The sequence below is a fragment of the Oreochromis niloticus genome, linkage group LG11 (assembly GCF_001858045.2).
Source record: "Oreochromis niloticus isolate F11D_XX linkage group LG11, O_niloticus_UMD_NMBU, whole genome shotgun sequence".
Taxonomy (NCBI): Eukaryota; Metazoa; Chordata; class Actinopteri; order Cichliformes; family Cichlidae; genus Oreochromis; species Oreochromis niloticus.
Genome location: NC_031976.2, coordinates 3,370,078 through 3,395,273, shown reverse-complemented (window position 1 = coordinate 3,395,273; position 25,196 = coordinate 3,370,078). Strand labels below are relative to the sequence as shown.

General features: G+C 41.8%; 1 protein-coding gene across 11 annotated transcripts in view; it reads right to left on the bottom strand.

Moving 5' to 3' along the window:
- adgrb1a (adhesion G protein-coupled receptor B1a) overlaps positions 1-25,196 on the bottom strand; it is a 230,338-nt gene that overhangs the window by 89,513 nt on the left and 115,629 nt on the right. For 8 of the 11 annotated variants that reach the window (XM_025911392.1, XM_025911382.1, XM_025911386.1 and 5 more), the window contains exons 3-14: positions 17,079-17,237; positions 16,260-16,364; positions 13,061-13,228; positions 12,508-12,672; positions 11,716-11,880; positions 10,724-10,888; positions 10,495-10,596; positions 10,275-10,381; positions 9,888-10,082; positions 8,429-8,497; positions 7,087-7,195; positions 3,811-3,954 (exon numbers count right to left, since the gene is read on the bottom strand). In XM_025911392.1, coding sequence (XP_025767177.1) covers positions 3,811-3,954; positions 7,087-7,195; positions 8,429-8,497; positions 9,888-10,082; positions 10,275-10,381; positions 10,495-10,596; positions 10,724-10,888; positions 11,716-11,880; positions 12,508-12,672; positions 13,061-13,228; positions 16,260-16,364; positions 17,079-17,237 — 1,653 coding nt within the window. The remainder of the gene's footprint in view (positions 1-3,810; positions 3,955-7,086; positions 7,196-8,428; positions 8,498-9,887; positions 10,083-10,274; positions 10,382-10,494; positions 10,597-10,723; positions 10,889-11,715; positions 11,881-12,507; positions 12,673-13,060; positions 13,229-16,259; positions 16,365-17,078; positions 17,238-25,196) is intronic. The other 3 variants (XM_025911383.1, XM_025911390.1, XM_025911387.1) reach the window with 3 other exon arrangements.

Genomic DNA, 25,196 nt, shown 5'->3' with positions numbered 1-25,196 from the left:
ACTTCTAGCTGCGGAGAAAATTGTCTCTAATTAGTCCTGATTGGCTCCTGTTGACTCCTGGTTGGGAGCGACGGCCTCACTGGCATGCTAGCAGTATAGGACTGTCTTTAATCGTCGTAAACTTAGTGGCTGTCAAATAGCCCTGCTGTGATTGAAAGCTGTGCACCTAGCACCTGACTACAGACAAAAGTCAAGCCCACCTGGTTTTGTCCCCATTAACTGTTAGAATGGCACAGGGCATGAAGTCTCTCTTCTTCTCTTTCCTCTGACCAGCAAAATAATATGGACATGCCTAGGATTTTCTACCTTTTCCAACAGATACTCTGCCGGTCTTTTTGACTTATTTTTTGAGGTTTTTATATATAGCTTTGAAATATCTGAATTCACTACTTCAGAAGCAGAACACATACACTAAAAAATGACATTTGGTGTCATTTTGAATTCAGGGTGCAATCCAAACAGGTTGGTACAATGTCCACAGGTTGAGTGGACATTGTACCAACTCAGAAACTGCTCAGAAACTCATTTAATTCATCCTACATATACCAAACTTTTGACTAAGGATATGGTCACCTTTGTGACACCACAAAGGTTGACGCCAAATGAGCCACCTGAGATACTGGTACTTGCAGATATATTCTCTGGGTAGACTCTGGCAAGATTTTACTGTACCGTACATTCAGTTTGGCCTAGGGAACATCTTTGAACTCCACCAATGAATTACCACTCATCTCTGTGGAAGAGTCTCAGCATTAAAAGAAGTCCATGGCTAAATACTCATCTTGAGAAGATGGGCTGAATCTGTGCTAGTTTTTGTAGCACATAGAGAATATTCAGTCACTGTCATGTACAGTGGCTTGCAAAAGTATTCGGCCCCCTTGAACTTTTCCACATTTTGCCACATTACAGCCACAAACATGAATCAATTTGATTGGAATTCCAGGTGAAAGACCAATACAAAGTGGTGTACACGTGAGAAGTGGAACGAAAATCATACATGATTCTAAACATTTTTTACAAATAAATAACTGAAAAGTGAGGTGTGCGTAATTATTCAGCCCCCTTTGGTCTGAGTGCAGTCAGTTGCCCATAGACATTGCCTGATGAGTGCTAATGACTAAATAGAGTGCATGTGTGTGATCTAATGTCAGTACAAATACAGCTGCTCTGTGACGGCCTCAGAGGTTGTCTTAGAGAATATTGGGAGCAACAACACCATGAAGGTCAAAGAACACACCAGACAGGTCAGGGATAAAGTTATTGAGAAATTTAAAGCAGGCTTAGGCTACAAAAAGATTTCCCAAGCCTTGAACATCCCACGGAGCACTGTTCAAGCCATCATTCAGAAATGGAAGGAGTATGGCACAACTGTAAACCTACCAAGACAAGGCCGTCCACCTAAACTCACAGGCCGAACAAGGAGAGCGCTGATCAGAAATGCAGCCAAGAGGCCCATGGTGACTCTGGACGAGCTGCAGAGATCTACAGCTCAGGTGGGGGAATCTGTCCACAGGACAGCTATTAGTCGTGCACTGCACAAAGTTGGCCTTTATGGAAGAGTGGCAAGAAGAAAGCCATTGTTAACAGAAAACCATAAGAAGTCCCGTTTGCAGTTTGCCACAAGCCATGCGGGGGACACAGCAAACATGTGGAAGAAGGTGCTCTGGTCAGATGAGACCAAAATGGAACTTTTTGGCCAAAATGCAAAACACTATGTGTGGTGGAAAACTAACACTGCACATCACTCTGAACACACCATCCCCACTGTCTGACTTGAGACTGGGGTGGAGGTCCACCTTCCAGCAGGACAACGACCCTAAACATAAAGCCAGGGCAACAATGGAATGGTTTAAAATAAAACATATCCATGTGTTAGAATGGCCCAGTCAAAGTCCAGATCTAAATCCAATCAAGAATCTGTGGCAAGCTCTGAAAACTGCTGTTCACAAACACTGTCCATCTAATCTGACTGAGCTGGAGCTGTTTTGCAAAGAAGAATGGGCAAGGATTTCAGTCTGTAGATGTGCAAAGCTGGTAGAGACATACCCTAAAAGACTGGCAGCTGTAATTGCAGCAAAAGGTGGTTCTACAAAGTATTGACTCAGGGGGCTGAATAATTGCGCACAGCCCACTTTTCAGTTATTTATTTGTAAAAAATGTTTGGGATCATATATGATTTTCGTTCCACTTCTCACGTGTACACCACTTTGTATTGGTCTTTCACTTGGAATTCCAATCAAATTGATTCATGTTTGTGGTTGTAATGTGACAAAATGTGGAAAAGTTCAAGGGGGTTTTGATCCTTCATAACTTCTTGCTAAGGTCTCAGAAGATATCACAGTGTTAGAAACTTTGCTAATATATGACTAGTTGTCTGAAAAGGTAATTGAAAAGAAAACGGCCAAGCTTGGCTAATAACAGAGATACTTTGGAAACATCACAAACAAATGCCATCCTGGAAAAATACTTGGAAAACAAATGTAATTCACAGGGAACAGGACTTGTTAGTGTAATTCAAAATCAGAAGCAAGTCTCAGCTGCAATCTTGAAACACCTCTGGGCGGTTATTTGAAATATTATCTAAATTATCTAACTTTTTTTTCCACAAAGATATACAAATTGGGAACTCCAAAGAATCAACAGAAAAATATGATTAAAAACTTAAAATGTTTTTAAAAAATGGACTGGTATTTTTGCTTTTTTACTATTTGAGTGCTCAAAGTGCTTTTTACTACAAGCCTCATTCACCCACATTCATACAGCGCTTTTATTCTAAGCCTAAAAGCTTTGACAAGGCAAATCAGGGTTTAGTATCGTGATACTCTAAAATACTGATGGGTTGTCTTACGAATAGCAGGCAATAAGCCTACCTCCTGAGCCACAGTCACCATAGTGTTGATTTATGTTGTTTATGTCTCTGGTGTCTCCTTTTTTTTCCAGATGGAAACCCTTTACAACCTCTTAGGAACATTATTTCTAAAGGGTAATAAAGGATCACTATTTTCCTCTCTGTTCTCTTGGCAGCTGAGATTTGGTGTCAGAGGTCATGGAACTACAACTTCACAAGCTCCGTTTGCTTTGGGATACTGCAAACTTTGACTGAAGTCTGAAAAGTATTGCTAAATGAAGCTCTAGTTGTTGGTTATATGGCACTAGGCCCTGTATTGATTAATCATTTTCATAAATGTTAATGACCTATTTTATAATTTAATATACATATACACATACACATTGCATATTTCACACACACATAATTTGCTCATTTTCTTTGTCATGGTGCCTCCCTCCTCCAAAACCATGGTGTTGTGTAATTCCCTTTTACTATAAGACACAAGTCAGTATGTAAATGCTCCTGCTTGCAATTCAGTGCCATCACATTGTTAAAGCAGATGGGCTCTGTATTAACATTTTATGAAACTTACTCAGGCCTTATTGAAGACAGCGTGGCTTTTTGTCGTACAGCTGCTGAACAGCGGGTGATGTAAAACTGATTTTATTCTCCTGCATGTTTTATTTGCGACATTAAATACGAGCATCTCCGCATGCATTTGTCTGAGCAGAGTGCTTTGCTTTGCAGATTAATGGCAGTAAACACGGTTTCATAAATCAACTGCTGTTCCCCATTTCGCCTTTGTATCTTGACAGCTCCTGCCCAACCAAACAAACAAACACACACAAACATTCGCAGATTCAAGTGTGTGTTCCTGAATTGTCAATCAGAAGCCAGGCTCCGTGCAATCAGTATTTGGTGATTATGTTTAGAATGTTATTTTCATACTTCTGCTAACTTCCTATTCTGATAGCTCTCACCTGGCTTGCCAGTAGACAGGATGTTGTTAGAAATGTTGACCTTGTTCTCAGGGCTGAGAGCCCAGTCCACCATGCACTTCCAGCTTTTCATAGGAAAGCTGATGCCTCCATGACCCCTTACTGGACGCTTATGGATGCTGAGAACTGTAAAAGAAAGAAAAAAAATTGTGAACTTGAAAATGGGAGAAAGTGGGACCTAAATGGGAGAAAAAAGAACAAAAAAAGCAGTTTAATCTCAGTACTTGTTTAGCCAAGGAGCTCATTTTAAACCAAACTAAACCAAATAATAATTATTATCATATGTGTGAGCATTACATTTTTCTATAATTAAATTACTTTTCTGAAAATGTAACATTTAATTATATCCATTTTTTTATATGTAAATACCCCCAGTACACGACAAAGGACTCTCAAGGGACTTTATATTGAGAGATAAAGATTCAAAAAGATTAGACAGAGAATCCCAATGATCAGATCGCGCCATACAATAAAATACACGGCGACAGTGAGTTGGAAGAACTCAATTTTAGGAAGAAGAGACATCTGCAATAATCGGTTGGTGGTGAGGGGAAAGAAATACAAACTACAGAAGAGATTAGGCAAAAGTTAATGATATGAATCTGTGGCTCAGTACATCATCGTAAGTTCCTCAGTAGCAGTAGTATAGCTATTGGGATTATATGGGTGTCTGCTGTCGTTAAGATATGATGGGGACCTGGTCATTCAGGACTGAGAAGAAGGATTTTAATTCAGGATTGAACAGAGAGCCAAAAAAGACAAGCTAACTCAGCATACATATGTTCTCTCAGAACTCTAGAAGGTGGTGAGGTGAGGGGGATAAGAGGTGAAACATCTTCAAGAACCAGAGGTTCAGTCCATCCATTTCAGGCATTTCAGCATTTACCAGAACCTAAATTCATAAGACAGACAAGTCACTCTTAATAATAAACCAAGTAGTATTATCTGACTCTGTGCTGTATAACAAATACAAATCTACGTTTCCTGTGTTTGGGGACATTTCTTTATACTGAAGGTATTTGGTTCTACCCCAAATCGTAACCCTGGCATGATCTCTAAAGCTAGATGTTTCACCAGTGACGTGGTGGACTTGGTGTGATTTCATTTATTTTTTTCTTCTTTGAAAAATAACATAAGATGCTCCAAAGTTTCATGCAGGTAGGCCAGCAAAAAACAACATATGCAGGTGATTTATGCAGTCTTCATAGTTTCATTATTCTCCTTGGAGAATTAAAGAATACTTCTGAAAAGCTAAACAACTGCTTTGACAAGCTAAATTGTCAAAGCAGTTAAAAAAAGATTGCAATTCAAATTTGGCAAAATTCTGCATTCTAACGTCACTACTTTTACAAGTTTAGAAGAAGAATGTCTGATCAAACTCTGTGCTGGAAGTGGATGGTAGATTTCCCTGCATGACTTTGCTCCCATTTGAGGAGTGGGAGCAGAGAGGAGGTCAGCCGCTTAGGGGAAGGATGCAGTGCTTGTGTGGGCGGCTATTTGGCTACAGACAGAGAGGCAGCATCACTATAAACGGGACCTCTCATCTGCCCTCAATTCCCATGTACTTTCCCCTGATTCAACAAACACACTTTGCCTCGTTTTTATCCGGAGGTCATAGAGAGATTCAGAGCCTTTGTGATGACTACACTATGTGTTTTTTTTCTATGTTTGAAGAAAGTTGAGTTAACAGTTACGGCAATGGAGGGAAGCAGCAGGTGGTTTTGAATGTGTAGATGTGTCATGGGACACATCTAAAGACTTTCAGCCCTGAGGAGTGCTAATAATGAGCCTTAGTTATTCTCTTCATGTAAGTACAAGGCAAACAGAAACAGAAGGCTAGAATGAGGCTGTGCTGTTCCTCGATGCGACAAGATTCACAGTTAAGGAAAAAACAGGAATTTGCAGAACAAAGGGTGGTGGGAAGGGCAGCACGGTGAAGCAGTGGTTAGCACTCTGGCCTCACAGCGAGAAAGCCCTGAGTTTGGATCCACCATCTGACCTTTCTGTGTGGGTTCTCTCTGGGTACTCTGGAGCCTTTGTGATGTCTACTTTCACTGGGGTTAGGTTAATTGGTGATTCTAAGTTGACACTGTAGGTGTGAGCGGTCTCAAGTCTCTGTGTTGGCCTTGTGACAGACTGGCGACCTGTCCAGGGTGTGCCCCACCTTTCAGTCTATGGTAGTGGGGATAGGCTCCAGCAAACTGTAAATTGAATAAGTGAAAGAGAACGAATGGATGGACTAAAGCTTCATAAGTTGCAAGGCTAGGACATCTCTGTCTCACGTGTTTTGTTTCCAGCACCAACCCTCACCCTCCGAGTGAAAGTAATAAGCCCAGTTTTACAAAAGTGCAATTTTAAATCACTGGAGCTGAAAACTGGAGGTACATAGCTATCCAATTAAATAAAATAGCTTGTGAATTGAATTAATATTTGACATTTAAAAAGCTTGACCACTGGGTATACCAGCTATAGCTACCAATTTATTCCTAATGTACTGCTTCATTTTCTGTTAGTTCTATCTATAGCTGTTCTCACACATGCACTGTAGAGCTGAACTTTTGCAGACATTACCAGGAGGAACTGAATGTGACAATGCAAATGTCCAGGTCAGCTGGAATGTGTGCTGCCTTCTTTGTACGCTACTGTACATGCAGTAGTGCATGTTCCTTAACAAAGACTAGTTAAAATAAATTCATTGCAGGATGGTTAGCACTATTGTCTTATCAAAGAAGATTGTGGTATAGATTTGAGCATGTCTGCTTGACTTTTTGCTTGAAGGTGTATTCCAGGGATAGGCTGTAGAAATAATACCGTGTCTTGTCTTTTCTTACAGGAAAAAGGTTCTCCTTGTTCTTGTCAGTCAGGAGCCAGAAAAATCAAATGCATCAAAAATTATTGAAATTTTTTTCAAAAAAGAAAAAAAAAAGCATAGTAGTAAGTAAAGGTATAATAATGTTCTTTATTTTCTGAAATATGTCTTTTATCTCTGCCAATAAGTATCTCCTGTTACTTAGTGGCCTCTATCAAAAACTGATATGGGCTAAAATCCGCTTTGATGACTGAAACTTAAAACTGTCTTTCAGCTGACAATCATATAGCCATTGGTTGATGGAGCTTTTTTTTAGACTGACCTGTCCTCACTTTTATTGGTTGCTATTGTAGTTATGGAGATTTATCTTCAGAGAAAGCTGTGATAGGAGAATTTCTTTGATAAAAAGGGAGAGGTGTGGAGATCTCCTAGATAGAGATAAGACTGACCTAGGTTATCGGAGACTTCACACATGTCTTGAATGTCTTTCATCCTCAGGCCAATGACATCCACAAAGTCCTCCACCAGACGGAAAAGCTCTTTGATGTTTGGCCCCAGCTGAGAAAACAGACACATAAGAGCAGAATAAAAGAAAAAGGATTATGGATTTGAGGCGAATATTCTGAAATGCTGTTCAAGCACTTGACACACAAAAGGCCTTTTATAGGAAATCTGGAATTTGAGACAAGTATTGCCATAGCTTCCTGTTTCAATCAGTGTCACGATGTCTTATAGCCCACACAACTATAACCAACATCAACATTTACAGTTTGTACATCAGTCTTTTCTTTTTGATGACAGGAAATACACTGCAGCTTTGTTCTTATTTACAATACCAAGGAAAAAGACGGCACACGGATGGGAAATAAATGGCTGCGATAAAAGCCTTAATGCTAAAAAGCTTGACTTTTTGATTAAATACATTGCAGTGATGCAATATCTGCTATTACATAAAATCACATTTATTTTTAAAATAGCAAAATAAGTTAGAAAACCTTACATTTCTAAGCAGGGCTGCCACGGTTGGAGTTAATCAGCACTGACAGAAATGGCTGTGCTACTGTAAAGCTGGTTAAGTCAGAGGCCAAAAGTAGTTCAGACTAAAAAGTTCTCTAAACGTTTGCAAGTGCCTTTGCCACAGCCTAGATCAAAGAGGGGCTTCAATAATATGAAAGAATTTGAACCCCATATTGTTCGTAGTATTAAACAGCACAAAAATGATAAAAAAAGTGCAAATTTGAATGAACTATCAGCATGAAAATGCAAAATGCATCTTTTTTCGTTTAATCAGATGTGATTCACTACTCCCCAATGTTGAAGATAATAACGATAGTAAAATAAAGTGGTTGAAATGCTAATGCTCGCTCTCCTTCGTGTATTCAGACCGTGCTGGGGGAACCGAGAGTGTGCCATTTCCATTTTAAGACATCTGAAGCAGTTGGAGGAGAGCAGCTTGTTTTATTTAGCATTATTTCTCTGTCTACATGCTGAAATTCCTGAGAACAGGCGGATGCTGGACAGCTTGTCGGAGGCACAGAGTGAATAAGTGCAGCAGATGGATGAGTGGGTGTTTGCGTCATTATCTGTAGTTATTTCTGTCTTTCAGCAATTCTCGCATTCTCCTTTTGCTTCTCCTCTGTAAAGACACAGGTGGGCTGTTTGTCCACCTGTGTCTCTGCTGCCATCAGTATTTCTCCTTCATTGTTGGAGTTATTATTGCTCACAAAGTTCAACAGAAGCTGCAATTACAGACAAGGACAGGTCCTATTTTAGAAAGAGGCTGATACTAACCAGTTGTGCTTCCTCCCATCTCTCCCTGTTTTCTTCCATCAACAGATTGCTGACTGATTGCACAAAGTTCTGGAAAGGAAAAAAATGATTTGCATTCAGTCTTTTGAAATTCTTCTAGACCCTTCTTAGTGACTGCCATCTTAGTTATGTAGCCAGTCCACGGCATGAAATTATAAGTTTGTTACTATTCAGACAAGGAGAGACTAAAGGATTTTTAAAATCTGACAAAGGACAAAATAGGATTTATAACTTCATCAGTAAGAAGTAAAAACAGCAAAAAAAAAACAAAAAAAACTACAGAAGCCTAATATTTTACAATATAGTTTTACTAATGTGTGCTTTGGAGCCTTTTGGAGCAGAAGGCATCAACAGAAATATCATCATGTATAAATTTGTCATCCTGTGTCTTTCACCTCTACCAGGTCACCAGCGACCTGTCTAGGGTCTAGGTTAGGACTGAATTTTTTATTATGACTCAGTCACATGAGAGCAGCAATAAGACAGCAATCTCCTTGTAACTAGGAAAAATTAGCCAGTGATTGCTCAGATTTATTTATTTTTTGCATTCATTTCAAGTAGTTGCAGCCATCATCAACACAATCAACCACTGGGCAACAAATTTTGATCGCAAGGAGATTGCACAGGTCACCTGGTGGGAGGTAACCTGTGTCCAAAAAACATCATGGTGTAACTCAGATGGTCTGCAAATAACTGCTGACTAACTTAGAAACACAGACAGATTGCCAGTGTATTGCAGTCAGTCTGAGTCAGTCTGCATGCAAGTCTGAAAGCAACCACGTCTCTTTGGATTAGTGGACTTAACTCGACTGGTTCTATTCTGGTTATACTCCTGCATGAAAACAAGGCTGCTTTAGTCGCCCAAGTCATTTTTGCAGTGACATGGCTATCCTCCAGCCAAGAGGTTGTTTGTAATTACCAACCTGCTCAATCCACAGTTTCCAACCAGTGTTTGGCATTATATGTTGCCATTGTACGTTTTTTTCTGTTTAATACTTTTTTATTTGGGTATTCTAAAAGGGCAAAAAGTCTATAAAAGGAATATTCAATTCAGTTCAATTTTATTTATACAGCGCCAAATCACAATAACAATCACTTCAAGGCGCTTTATATTGTAAGGTAGACCCTTACAATACATACAGAGAAAAACAAAACAGTCAAATGACCCTTTATGAGCAAGCACTTTGGCGACAATGGGAAGGAAAAACTCCTGTTTAACAGAAAGAAACCTCTGGCAGAGCCAGGCTCAGGGAGGAGCCGCAACAGGTTGGTGTGAGAGAAGAAGGCACAAGAGAGTTAGACAACAAGACAAAAATCCTAGCTCTAACCCTAGATGGGTTGTCAGTGACCTTTTGGATCTTAAGAGATTACCTGTGAGGGAAGAAGACACTTTTACACTGTATTACACACTGCAGCACAGTGGTAAAACCGTGTAGCTCACCCTCGTGTCCTCATTGCTGGGGCTGTAATATGTCCTCCTGAAGATCTCTGTCATGTTCTTCAGCACATCTACAATGGCCAGCAAATCACCACTATAGCTGGTTCCATCACTGGATATTTCCCTCAGCTTTGTCATTACTTCTGATACTCCATCTCCCACAAGGCCACGCTGCGCTTTGGACAGATGCTCCCGAGTCTAGCAGAGAAAGTGGCTTCTGTTAGTTTTCACAGTTAGTGGTTAACACAGCGTAATAACAGTTCAATGTATCCCAGGCATTAGGCTTAATGAAAAAAAAGAATTAACATGTATACCATGTGTCACACATTTTTACCCAGACACATCTAAAACATTGCAATATGCATTTTTTTGCAAGTTATTTAGACTCACTAAAGTCTGTATACTGCGATAGTCATTAGAAATGCACTTCATATACGTGGGATTCTCCCAGTAGGCAATGCCCTCCTCATCCAGGGTGCAGCGGCGAAGGATAAGCCCTGTATGGGGAAACACATGAGGATTAACCCTCAATTATTTGGTGAGCCCTTGTTACATCATGCTGTTACAGGACATGCAAATGTAATCTTTGTACATGCAGGAAAGAGCTCACCCATGGCATTTGGAGGACAGCGTACTGCTGCTGTATCTCCAGCTGGAGTCATCTTCCACATAACGTTAGAGTAGTTGTCCTCTCCACATATTTCATGAGGTTCTGTTCCCAGAGAAACATAAAAGTGTGTCATGCAGCTGTATTAATCACATAACCAGGAGACTGACTGTCGAAGTAGTGCACTTTTCAGTCTTTGATGTAGTGGAGCAAACTGCGCCCACCCACTGACCTGGGCATCTCTTTTCATTACAGCTGCGGACCTCTTCCCGCTCTCCAGGACAAGGCTGCCCTCCAAAAAAGGGCCCATAACAAATCCGGTTTCTCTGCTGACTCCCCCCTCCGCAGGTTTTAGAACAACCCGACCACAAGGACCAGGTCTGCCACTTGCCATCCACTAAAAGAATGAGTGAATAATAATAATGAAATACAACAGGAACATGTGTAAATTTTACACGTTTGCTATCAACAAAGTGAATTTCACCATTATGCAGACCACAATGTTCTGTTTTTATATTTATGAAATCTCACTTAGCACAGTTGGCTGAAAAAGAGATCGCCACGGTGGATTGTCCACCTCCATCTCGCCCTGTCTCTAGCATCCTCCTCTGTCCCACTAATCCCTCTGCAGGTCCTCTCTCACTACATCCATGAATCTTCTCAGTGGTCTTCCTCCTGCCTGGGAGCTCCATATTCAACATCCTTTATATCCACTATTTCTTCTCTCCACATGTCCAAACCATCTCAGCCTTGCTTCACCTATTATGTCTTAAAAGCACTTAACCTGAGCTGTATGTCTGATGTCCTCACTCTAACCCTGTGCATCCGGATCACTCCCAATACAAATCTGGGTATCTTCAACTCTGCCACTTCCAGCTTATCCTCATGTATTTTTGTTAGTTCTACCATCTCCAAACAGTACATCACAGCAGGTCACACTGCTGTCTTGTCAATCTTTACTTTCACTCATGCTGTTGTCCTTCTGTCACAATGATAACCTAGTAGAGCCTCATAATAAAAACATGGAGTTGAAAATAAGCTCTGCAATAAAAAAAAACAAATTCTTTTATTAAAGAAGTGAGAAAAGGAACTAAAATATTCTGAATTTAGGTCATTACAAAATACTACAAAATGCAATGCTAGTAATCTGAAGGTCTGTGTAATTTGTAGTAAATGTGGAGTTAAGTAACTATCTTTCTTCAGCTTAGCATCTGGCTCGCTTACCTGGACACTCTCCAAGGAAGCAGTCGACAGTCTCCAGCCACTCGCCTCTGCACTCAGCACCCCCATATGAGGGGCCATTACACTCCCTGGTTCTCTGCATGGTCCCATTAGAACAGGAGGCAGAGCAAGAGCTCCAGCTGGACCACTCATTCCAGACGCCATCCACTGAGGGAGGCCAAGGTCACCACAGCAACAAGAAAACAGAGCAAAAGAGAAAGCTATCTCTTTGAAATACTATAATACTCAAAATACAACAAACACATTTTATAAATAGAGTTGTACCATTCCAATTCTTGAGCAGACTTTTCACATTAACATGAATTTTTCTGCTGGAGCATCTTATAGTTGCTTGAATAGACAAACTACAGGTTCAGTATGTTTTAGGTAAACTAGTTTTGTGTTTCCAGGGTTGTGCTCAGAACTTTAAAACAGCATGCCCAGTAGCGTTCATAGTCACAGACTTTTGACACAGTCAGACCTTTGTGCACATGTACAGATAATGTAATATAATGTCATGTTCACACTCACAAACATGCAGATACAGCAACTACATTTTTCGCTTGAGGAATAAAAAGAACCCGAATTCTTCTTATTCTTCACCTCCCCACACTTGGCTTACTGCTGTGTGAGGTGGGAGTGATTGTTAAATTTGTATGTTTTATGCCCCACCTGTATGTAAGTGCGAGTGGGCGGGGGTTTGGCATGATGTTAAATAATCTAATAAGTGGCCTAAATCATGATTAACATTACCATGAAAATTTTCAGAAATCAAATCAAATCTGAGGTCCTTACCTGGACAGACTGCTATATTGCAGAATTTGGTCTGTTTCTCTGGCCCTTCACATGGATCTCCCCCAAACTGCGGGGGGGTGCAGGTTCGTGTTCGAGACCTGTAACCTCGGCCACAGGTGGATGAACAAAGACTCCATGGTGACCATTCATCCCACGCACCGTGCACTGCAATCAGAGCAGCTAGCTAATGATTTATAGACAGACAAACACCAAGACAACACAATACCTTCACTGCCACAGTGAACTGTGGGCAGTTATCTGAAAGTACAGTGACCACATTGAATTAGCACAGATTATCCCAAAGTTGAGGAGTTTCCCAGTATATCTGCTTTGCTTGTATGAGAGTCTGAGAATATCCTAAAATCTCTGTTAAACTGCAAACCCAGTCATCCTTGTGAGGTGAGGGTGTACGTTGTCCCATAGGCCACAGACTTGCTGCAACTGTGGCGCTGAATCATGTGGGTCTCGTAAGGGTGAGGCAGGGTCCTGGAGAGGGCTGGGTGAGCACAGGGAGGCAGCAGGAGGGATTTTGGGGTGGGGGCTGGGGGCTTACCTGGACAAACAGCAGAGTTGTTGCAAGGTCTCTGCTCTCGCAGTGGCCCACTACACTGGGTGCTGTAGGAGGAGGACACACAGAAACGAGTGCGACTCTGCCAGCCCTCCCCACATGTGGCAGAACACACACTCCATGATGACCACTCCTCACCTGAAGCTGAGTCTACTGAGGAGGAAGGGATGGGTAAAGATAAAGGAGGATAGGGGAAAAAAGAGGAGCGAAAGGAAAGGAGAGGACCATAACTAATTATCATGCAGGATCTAGCCTCTGTGGCCAAAAGAGGAAGGGTTGTGCTCTGATAAAGGGTACATTCTCGCTGTGCTGCATTTAAGGGCTGCCTCCATTAAAGGCGTAATTTTTCCTGACTACTATATGAATCTGTTCCAAAGGTGTTGATAAATGTCCTTTCTTTAGCAGACAAAGATAATGGTGCCTAGTCAGTCTTCAAATCCACTACAGAATAGAGACAAGAAAGGGAAATTTTCCTGTCCAAGTCAAATCTCTAACGCTCTACACAAGTTCCTAAACGTTGTCCTTCAGTGGAGGCAGCCCCTGAAATGGGCCCCAGCTTTTGGTCTGCTGCTGGTCTTTTCCTTTGCTATCTGAGTTTCTGATGTCATATCCTTGGCATTGACTTCAAGTGGAAATTAATGCCCATGACTCAGGATATGTCAGCGATCTTCTCACTGCCCACGACTGCCTCTTCAGTGGGTCACTTTACCAATAAGGGAAATGTGGGCAGTCTCAGGTGGGAAGCAGGGAAAGAAGTAAACAGGAAGTGGGGAATCAATTAGCAAATAAAAGTAATACTCCACTCAAAACCTCTCTTTGCTGTAAATTTTACCCCCATATCTTCAACAGATCTCTGTGGCTTTGTATGTTGTTTTGTTTTCCAAAGACCAATAGCTGTGGTCCAGGGTGTACCATGTCTTTTGCCCTGTGACAGCTGGGACAGGGTTCAACAACCCCAGCCACAGGTGGACTCTGGAGGTGTTTAGCCCAGTTTAGCAGTGAGAGTTGAGATCCAGTTAAATCTAAACATTTGTTATGTAGTTATGTTCCAGAGCAGCTTCCAGCAGTGTAGGAACTTTCTGAATGTTTGTGGTTACAATATCATATTAATGTCACCGTGTATGTTTGGAATTCGTGGGGAAATACTTCCACCATAGTAATTAAATACTATGTGTGTCTGCCACTGACTTCTAATTATATACGCTATGCTACAGTGGCGGGAGTATAACTATGACAAAGTAGGATTATGCGTTGTAATAATGCAATTTAGTTGAATGTTCAAATAAGCAACCAATTAAATATATTATTTTTAATATATAGTAAATAAATATGTTACAGTGTTTCCTTGTTTGTTGTTGCCCCATTATGCGGGAGGAAGAAATGCCACCAAAACTGACTATCCAATGAAATAAAGTCATTACACTAGGAGCAAAATGTAAACCATAACATAACAGATGGGCTTTTAAATGGCAATAATCTTGTAATGCAACATGCTATTTTTACATGGAACTCTATCCAACACTGCTCAGCTAGGTTACCCTCCAGCTCCATATTTTAACCGTTTCACGCATAGTGGTCACTACAGTAGACAGCTATTCAAAGGCTGTTTTCTTGTATTTGTGTCAGTGTTGATGGTATACTCGCACATAAACACAACACACAGTGTATATTGTTTATTCGTTTGCCAAATTCATAAGTCAAAACGTGTGTTGTCCACCTAAGGCAGGGGTCTGCAACCTTTAATACCCAAAGAGCCACTTGGACCCGGTTTCCACGCAAAAGAAAACAATGGGAGCCGCAAATACTTTTTGACATCTAAAATGAAGATAACACTGTATATATTGGGCTGTTGGAGCCTTGCCCTGACTTTTAAAAAATAATTGGAAAAAAAGCTCTATGCTGCTAAAAGATGAAAAATAGATATTTGCAAAATTCTGCCTAAATATGTATTTTACCTGGTTAATGTGTGTGGCAGGGGCGTGGTCTGCAGTGCCGCTGCAGGGGAGGCGGACGCACCTGAGCGGCACCCACAATCACGCCTCGCCACCTTAAAGTCTGTGCTGTCTCTGCTGTGTTGTCGGGCTGTGAGCTGAGACGCTACAGCCGGCTGTATGCGTACAGCAACCGTGTGTGAAAAGTGGTCAATAAAGAGATGCTGAAAAGCGCGTTCATGCAAACATCGTCGGGTCTGCCGTGATATGTTTACAATGAGACTTCTGGTCCCAAACCTCGGCGCACAGCGTCTGCAAATCGGGGCTTTCATCTTTACGCAGGACTGTAAGCTGTCATCTGCGAGGCGTGAGCGGTGTTTGTTTTTAACATAGTTCACGGTGGAGAACAGCTGCTGACATAATGTGGATCCGAAGATCCATAATTGGCCTATCTGGGGTTGAAAGTCTCGATAAATGCGCGGCGTTTCGGCGAGTATACCGGCTTAAGCGAGTGTGACGCTTATTTTGAGCGATGAAAAAAATAATAGAATATAATTTTATTTTTATATTTCAAAATCACAATAATCTTCCAATTTAGAACTACAAGTTAAAAAAAGAACTAAACACAAATAAAATACACTTCAGCGAAATACTTCTAATTTATTTTCCCAAACCACCCGGAGCCGCAAAATAAGGACTAAAGAGCTGCATGCGGCTCCGGAGCTGCGGGTTGCCGACCCCTGACCTAAGGGGTCATGTAAAAAACTTTTTGAGAAGTACATGTTTAAAAAAAATGAAGATCAAAAATCTTTTTTTCATGCCTAAAGATGAATGAAAATACTCCTGATTGAGGATGTCATAATTCATGCATGAAAGGGTTAAAGACAGAAATGAAATTTGTCTTCCTCACAAATAAAGCATGAATAAGATCCAAATTTGTTGAACTTTTGGGTGGAGTATCACTTTTACAAAGAGGGAAGACTTCATTTGATGTGTTGTTTTACAGACAGAGCACCGTGTCCTGCCATAATTTCACAAAAATACAATTTTACCATGTTCAGGCAGGGTCCATGTTGGAATTAGTCCATTGCGGACGAGGCACTACTGTGGGAGATTTTGATAGATGTGCTGTAAGTGAGTGCAGCTCTCTCTATTGTGGGTGTCATGTTTTTTGTGTGATATGCTGCACAAGTGATCACCCAAGCTGCCACAGTGACTGATGCATGGGATCCCTCTGCGTCCCGTTGTCTTACCTGTCTGAGAGCTCTGCTGTCCGCTGCGGGGCTTGTCTACGTCATCACGCTTGCGGCTGTCCACCGAGCGAAGCGATTGGCTGCGAGAGAGATGGCGACCTTTGCCTAAAGGGGGGTGAGGCAAGGCCGGGGGAAGGAGGGGCGGGGGTTAGCAACCAGAGCTCCTTCATTAATGCCTTATATTTGGGACACAACCGTGACGTGATTGGTCACCCAGAACAGCATCAGCCAAACTTGGGACTTGTGTTGTGCTGTCTGTGTTAGTGTGCTGTGCGTGTGCGCAGTAGTCTCTTTATATTGTCAGCTGTTGTATAATGTTCATTGTGATGGCATAACTAAATAGAAAAGACATGCAATAACATCAACAGTAATGAGTGTAATCTGATTTTTTTGTCTGTCAGACAGTCATGCACCGCCAGTTCTGTACAAATAAAGAAAGCCCTAACCAGTGAAACATTGCAGCGAAAGCACTTCTTGGTAAATGGCTTCAATAAAACAGAACTCTGATGTTGTTTTCATGTCCCTTTAGTCATTTGTGGGCTAATGATGTTGACATACTGCCTAAAAACCTGACCATGTCATTCTTATTTTTCATCGATCAAAGTCCCCTTTCCAACATGCACTCTTTAAGTCACAACTCTGACTTACAGAGAATGGATACATAAGCACATAAACAAGATGTTAAGAAAGGAAAGGTAAAGAAAAAAGTAGTTGTAAAAGCACAGTTTGGACACACCACATACTTGTATTTACCCACAGATTTTAAAGCACCCTCACTGACAGACATAGAAAAATGAACACGAAGAATAAGAAGCTCACCAGTGCAGGACTGCGAGTTGCAGGGCCGGCCCTCCTCCACTATGCCCTCACACAGGTATGACTCCTCCGGAGGTGACCGACAGGTCCGAATCCGGGTTTGGATCCCTCCACCACACTCGCTGCTGCACTGTGCCCACTGGCCCCACACACTCCAGCCACCTGGAGACACACAGACAGTAGTGGTTACTTATAAAGAACTGAATTACTGTTAACCCTTGTTCTGAGATACAACTTTATTTCTCAGCAGCAGTGTTTTTCGCTTGTAATGCCATGTGTTGTCCTACAATCCTCTGTGCAAAGCTTCAGTTTTGAAGAGCTGCCAAGGCGTATAGTGTGTAGGAAGAAACACAGCTTGGAGCTGAACATCTCCAATCTCAAAAAAATTACAAATAAAAACAGACGCAAAATGTATGCCATGATGATCCTAACACAGCCCTACTTTCATACTGGGAAACCTACATTCCAAGAGTTAGGTCAGCCAAGCATACTATGATGACAAGGTTTGCATGTATGTAGAATTCTGACCCTGTGTGAATTAGAGAAGGGTTTTGCGCTGTCATAAACTGTGTGCAGCAGGCAGGAATGGAGGACCCAGATGCAGAGTCCAGGATGCGAAACGTAACTCAAAAAGCAGCTTTAATGCTGAACACTAGGAAAAACTTCACTAAACTTGAAGATACAAAATAGGCTTGGCAGGCAGAACACACAGACAGGTATGAGGGAGATCGCAACACTGGACAGAAGAAAACAAAAGGCTTAAATACACAGGGAATGATGAGGGAACAGGAAACTCACAGCTGGAGCAGATTACACACAACGAGACAGAGGATGCAAAGCTAAACATAACCCATGAGACAAGGTACCTTCAAAATAAGGGAAGCAAAGCAAAACAAGGCGCACACAGACAGGAGACTACCAAAGTAAAACAGGAAGTAATGGGAACACACACAGAGGCGCAGACAGACACACAGAGACATGACTGGGGAAGCATTGATAACATGACAGGCAGGGGAACACAGAATAAAACATAAGGGAAGTGAGACACAAGAACTCACAACAAAGATAATCACAGCCACACAGAGGGAGACTCAGAGGGCAAAGACACAAGGGGGAATCCTAAATAATCAAAATCTAAACAGGAGCAACCTAGACACTAGAGAATCAATTTAAGACTACCAAAGAAGACTTAAACATGAAACATAATACAAAATGACATCAGAACATGAGAAAATGACCTAGGATCAAGACAGGCGCTGTTAGAATCAGCAATGAACCTTGTTACATTTCTACACAGTGTTAAGGTGGTTACTATAACCTTTAGCTTTTAAAGTAATTTTTAAAATTAGGGATTAATGTGAAATCTCTGAAAGAACCTGTTGTTTTGCCTGCTGTTAGATAGATCCCTGTAACCTCTAGCCTTGCCCTAGGAAAGTATTTGGGTGGTTGCTAGAAGGAGTGACAGTGATCAGGATCCCGATTGTCATCTTTCATCACAGTGGTTTCTTCCAGCTACCTTCGCCAGATCATTAAGTTGTAGTTGTAATGTTAAGCTTCAATTTCTAGTTTCATGTTAAAAACACTTCATGACTAAATTGCCGTCTCTGTCTTCAGGATTTTTCCAGTGTGACTTTTTGTGGGCTTGCTACTCAATACTGGACTGCATTTGGACTTAGAAATTAACCTTCTTGTCCACTCAAGAGTTTGCCTACCTGTTATTCATGTAACTCATTATTCATGTAAAGTTCAAACTCTTGAGCCTGGGTCTATTCACCTTGAGTTCACTATGACATGTTTGTTGACATAATGAACTTCTTGACAAACAAACTAGCAACATGGACTTTATGTAGGAGAGAGCAAGGTCTGATCCTCTGCTTTACCTCCTAACCTTTTGTTTCCCTTCAACTCACAGCAAGAACAATAAATGTTATAGGAGTATAATGAAGGTGTAAACAGAGCACTCACTTCTTCTCTTCTTTATATTAAAAATAACAGCAAACCTGATGTTTACTGGACAAAGAATGTAGCCATCCATTCTCTGGCTCGGTTGGCTTTTCCTTATTTTAGTGGTTAAATGGAGAACCTGACCGATTCAGCAAATCTAACTGCTTAAGGGAAAAAGAAATGTACAGAGACAAAACTGCTATTACTGCTACTATTGTAAAGGAGCAGGTTTTACTGAAACAACAACCATTCCCCAGATCTAACCAAGTTTTGTACCTAAAGTTGAAAGGCTCTTGAAGGCACCAAACGGGGCCATCATTTTGTCTGATATAGGGAGATACAGGTGACATCTGACAAAACAACATTAACTGACATCCTGGGATAAGAATGCACAAAACACATAAACTACTGACGTCCAGGCATCTTCAGGATATTGCACCACACCAAGTTGGACAACAATCCTCCCTGGAAAGTTCCAGGGTCCAAGTCTCATAAGCCAGGTTCACAAAGGTGACAGGCAAAATAATCTTTTGTGAAGATCTCCCCAAGTCTCAATTAGTTTTTTATCTCAACTGTAAGGTGAGTTGAAGCAGCTACCAATAGGAACAAAGTATGACTGGTACATGTTAGGATTTTACATTACAGGGTCGTTACACAAAAGAAGCCTGGACTGGCCACTGCAGACGGCATGTGTTGACAAGGCTATGTCATACAGGACACACAAGTTTGGGCAATGTTTTGCCTGCCTGAAGTACTCCTGCACTGCAAGTCTGTGTGGATCTCTTTTGGACACTGTGCCTTGGCATTCATCAGACATATGGGGAGAACATATAGCAGGCAGGTGTAGATACATGTCCCCCATCCTTAGACCACAGTGCAATGGAAATAAGAGTCACTGTCACCATATGTCAAGGGTCTGATGTCCAAGAATTAGTTGCCAAATTATCCATATACACATGAAGGATCTGGTTTAACCAAAAGGGGCTACAGCATTAAAACACACAATTTAAGCACACAAAAAAGTAACCTGCATCAAACTGATGATATCTAGCAGCTAAGGAGGATCTGAGGGGAGATTTTTTTTCTCTAAAACAGAGATATGATGAATGCCATTGTCACTCTGAAATTCCCTGTTTGGCCATTCTGATTTAATGTGCTCCATTAAGATGTGTGCTGATATGAGGAGGAGCAGGCAGAGTCTCTCTTTCTCTCACTGTGTGTGTCCTGCAAGCTCATAAATGTTTAACGGCACAGACAGATGCCTTTCAGCCCCCTCAGGCGACAGCAAATATGTATTAATCTGCATGAATAGAACATGAAGTTGGCCAACATCCAGACACACACGTTTTTAATTACTTGCAAATCAGTTTCCTTTAGGGTGAGGCCCTGAATGAGGGAGGGCACTCTGGAGAGCACTTGATTCAGTCGAAAGAGTCAAATATACACACACACATGCACACACACCTCGATTCCTCTACAGCTGTGTGTCATCTCACCATGACAGTGTTATGAGTCAAACTTCATGGATTGAAGGAGACAGATTGCAGTGAAAAAAGGGTAAATGATTTCCTTTCCCTTCAGAGATGAAATTAGCAGCACCAGCGATCACAGTCAATATCTGTTTGGTGTCAGCAGACTGACCGAGTGGGGTCCAAGTGTTCACTTATGGCTGTGAAACTGGATTTGATCATGTGACTGCACTCATTCAGTGGATAACCAGTTCAGTGCAGTTCACGGTATGTACTGGAACACCACTTAAAACAACTCAACTCAACTCAGTGCATCCATCCATCCATCCATCCATCCATCCATCCAGCCATCCATCCATCCAACCATCTTCTTCCACTTATCTGGGGCTGGCTCGTGGGAGCAGCAGCTTAAGCAAAGGAGCCCAGACCTCCCTCTCCCCAGCCACCTCCTCCAGCTTGTCCAGGGGAACACCAAAGTGTTCCCAGGCCAGCCAGCGTTTCCTGGGTCTGCCCCAGGGCCAGTGGGACATGCCCGGAACACCTCGCCCAGGAGGCACCCAGGAGGTGCCCTTGTCAGATGCCCGAACCACCTCAACTGACTCCTTTCAATGTGGAGGAGCAGCGGCTCTACTCTGAGCCCCTCCTGATGGCTGAACTCCTCACCCGATCTCTAAGGGAGAGGCCAGCAACCCTTCGGAGGAAGCCCATTTTCGCCACTTGTATCCATGATGTCGTTCTTTCAGTCACTACCCACAGCTTGTGACCATAGGTGAGGGTAGGGACATAGATCGACCGGTAAATTGAGAGCTTCGCTTTTACACTCAGCTCTCTCTTCACCACGACGGACCGGTACAGTGACCGCATCACTGCAGCCACAGCACCAGTCCATCTGTCGATCTCCTGCTCCATTCTCCCGTCACTCATGAAAAAGACCCAGAGGTACTTGAACTCCTCCACTTGGGGCAGGATCTCATCCCTGACCCGAAGTGGGCACTCCACCCTTTTCCTGCTGAGGACCATGGCCTAAGATTTGGAGTGCAGCCAATCCGTAATAAAGTCATTCCAACTCCACGAGCCAGCATGCCGATTCTTCTGTGCATGTTAACATGCTATATTTACCCCCCTTCAGGTTGTTTGAGTGGCAGTTGTGTGCCACATGAAATAATACAGGTTACAAGCAGGGCTGCCATTCTGTTACTATGGTAAACATTAATTCATGTATATGATACACAATGACAAACTGCAAGGCAAACTAAAAGAAACTGAGCATAGCCACTTAAAGCAGTGATCTGGACTCCACATGACATGCCTCAGCTCATTTCAGAAGCAATCCCACAAGTGCTGGTTTGCTTAGAGTGTTTGAGGTTGCTGTGACAACCTGCATGGAGCAGATTAGCTGGCCAGGAAATCAGACCAGGAATGCACACAGCACTCAGTCAATTTCCAAAATAAGACACCCTGTGGAGACTGCATCTCTGATACCCACATCAATATGACTGGTGACACCAGACCAGAACTTAACCAGTCAGAGGGATTCATCTTGAAGATTTTAACTCATACTGGGATGTATCTGAGTACTGGGGACAAAATGATCTGCATCTACGTGATATGGGGTTGTGTGAAGGATGACAAACAATTTAGGATATTTAATGCATAGATAAAATTAGAAATAAGATCTTATAGATCCATACCACACGTGTCTCTGGAGTAAGATTGTGCTTATTCCATAAAGCACAGAAAATGAGAGATAGGTTATCCTCTGTTTAAAGCAGCTGAAACAGCTTTTCAGATTTTTTTTCAATGAGAACTACAACGGCTTGTCGCTGGGGCAGTATCCACTAAGGCACTACTGTTATACTCTTCACAGGAGGTACACTATTGTCTTGAACATTCAATGATAGTTTTATTCCTTAATGAAACACTACAAAGACCTTTGATTAAAAAAAACGAAGGTGCAAAACTGGATGGACAGTTACCCATTCATTTGGATTTTCCATTTATCTGTGGAGACAGGAAAAGAAATTTGACTGTACTCTTACTTCAGGGCATATCACAGCTTATATCTATTACCATTGTTCACTAGCACTTTGTGTGTTTGTACCTTATGCATGAATAATAGTACATAAATAATGCAGCTTTACTTTAAATTGCCAAGCCTACATAAATAGCACGTCATTTTCATTCTATTATTTATAGTATATAAATAAAGAGTTGGGTTAAAAGTTGCTGTCTTTATGATTCTAATGTATCGTATGTTTTCTTAACTACTTATGGAAAGCTGCACTGCTTTGGAATGAGTTTGTTTGTCAAGCAATGATAAAGTTGAGTCACACAATTTGTGTTTTATTAGAGCAGAAAAATGAAGTTTGCTTTTTAGCTTCAAGCTCATCACTCTGTAAATATGATTTATACAGAAACTGGGGTGTGATGAGTGAACATCCCTGAAGGCTACAGGTGGATGCTCAGGTGGTGGAGGGGTTGAGACAGCGTGGAGCGATGCAGGGCAACCGTGACATTAATATGTCAGTAGAAGCGATGGAAAATTTGAAGCATAAATAGGACTTCAAATTGGAAGGGGGTGTTTGGTAACATGATGCGAGGAGAGTGAAGCATGTTTGTGTGTAGCTCCAGATCTGCCTAAACTAGCTCAAAGGCTTTTCTCCATTTCAACTGACTAAACTTTCAATTGAGTTAATTCAGAAATGGTGCAGTGGACCATTAGAAACTCTCCATCCAGTTAATAAATTTAACAGAATACTACTAATATGACTACTTAGATAACTAAACAGCAGTTATGGATACATATAGTCATAAGTGTATGTGCACTTTAACAAGAGCAGAAACATTAACGGCCTTAGAAAAAGAAGGAATAAAAATACATAAACTTGACTGAGCACATGAGCACATTCGGATATTGATGTTTTCGTGTAACAACTTCAGAGAGATTAGGACCCAAAAACAGGACACAGGTGACCAGGGACCAGCTCTAGTGTGTAAATCTGTAGTGCAATGAGCTAAAGGTGATTCCAGCAAGGTCCAAAAAAGGGGAAAAGGTCACAAGAACTAGACTAGGAACAGTGGCGGTCCTAGCCTGTTTGGTGCCCTGGGCGAACACTCCCTCTGTGTTGGGTGAACACTCCCACACACACACACACACACACACACACACACACACACAAAACATATTAAGGATTGTACATTAACATAAAACTGTTGTCGGAACCATACTGAATTTCACCAGAGAAACATACACACACACACACACACACTCACATATGAAGAGAGAGTATGCATAGTATGCTAACGGCTCCTGGACAGCCATCATAATTCGTCATACAATGAGAACAGGACAAATCAACAACTGAAAATGACTAATTAATATTAAAATCTGTAACATAATGTATTGTTTGGAGTTTAGTCTGTTACTATTTTTACCATTTCTTCCTGGAGCAACTGTAACCCATATAATTTCCTTAGGGATTAATTAAGCATTCTGATTGTTTCAGGATACATGACCTGCCATGATCCAATGACACATCTGCTTACCTGTATCTTTTGCTCATTTCTCCTCCTCCTCTTTTCTCTAACTGATGGCTTTGAACTTTTCTTGTCCATCCATCCATCCATCCATCCATTCACTTCCGCTTATCCTTTTCAGGGTCGCGGGGGCCTATCCCAGCTGTCATAGGGTGAGAGGCGGGGTACACCCTGGACAGGTCGCCAGTCTGTCGCAGGGCCAACACACAGGGACAGACAACCATTCACACTCAGTGACAATTTCGATTATCCAATTAACCTATCCCCTCAAACTGCATGTCTTTGGATGGTGGGAGGAAGCCGGAGTACCCAGAGGGAACCCACGCAAACACGGGGAGAACATGCAAACTCCACACAGAAAGACCCCGGCCTGATGGTGGAATTGAACTCAGGACCTTCTTGCTGTGCGGCAACAGTGCTAACCACCATGCCACCCTTTTCTTGTCCATCTTGGTTTTAATTTTGCACTCCAGTATGAACACCCATCCCCCAACCCGAGAATCATAACCTACACCTTATTTCACAGATTCGCTTTGTCTAGGGTTTATTTCTGGGATTTCACACAACCCAGGATTCAAATCATGAATACATAATGGGCTTGGATTTACAACATTATGAATGAAATGTGCTCTATTTGGAAGCAGCATGTCTCCCGGGTTGTGTGTGAGACTTTAAATCATCAAACTGTAAATTATAAATTTTAAATTGTTATTGATCCCTTTACCCTTCGTCCTAAAGTGTATATTTATTTTCTTACTCTTCTTATATTTATTGTTTGTTTACTTGCACTGCTGTAACTGGAGCCCCGTCGTCTCGTCTCTCTATATACTGTACTGTATATAGCGGAGATGACAATAAAGTTTAGTTTGACTTCAGCAGCGAGCAGGCGCACCGAGGGCTCTCGCGCTCACTTTTCGCGTATAGAATTTAGAAAAAACATCGGTGCAAATTATAAGTCTGTATAATAATGTGTGGTGTTTTCGTGTTTGTTGGTTTGTTTTTATTTTGTTTTATTTTGCGAGTTGGTTATTAGATGATGCTCCAGCCAGCCAGAGAATCCCCCGCCGCCCCGCCCTCTCCTCCCTTTGCCGCAAGCAGCTGGCGCACCTCGCAAACGGAGGGCGCCCTTACTCCCAGCAAATGGGCGATAGAAAACCGATCGGTGCCTATG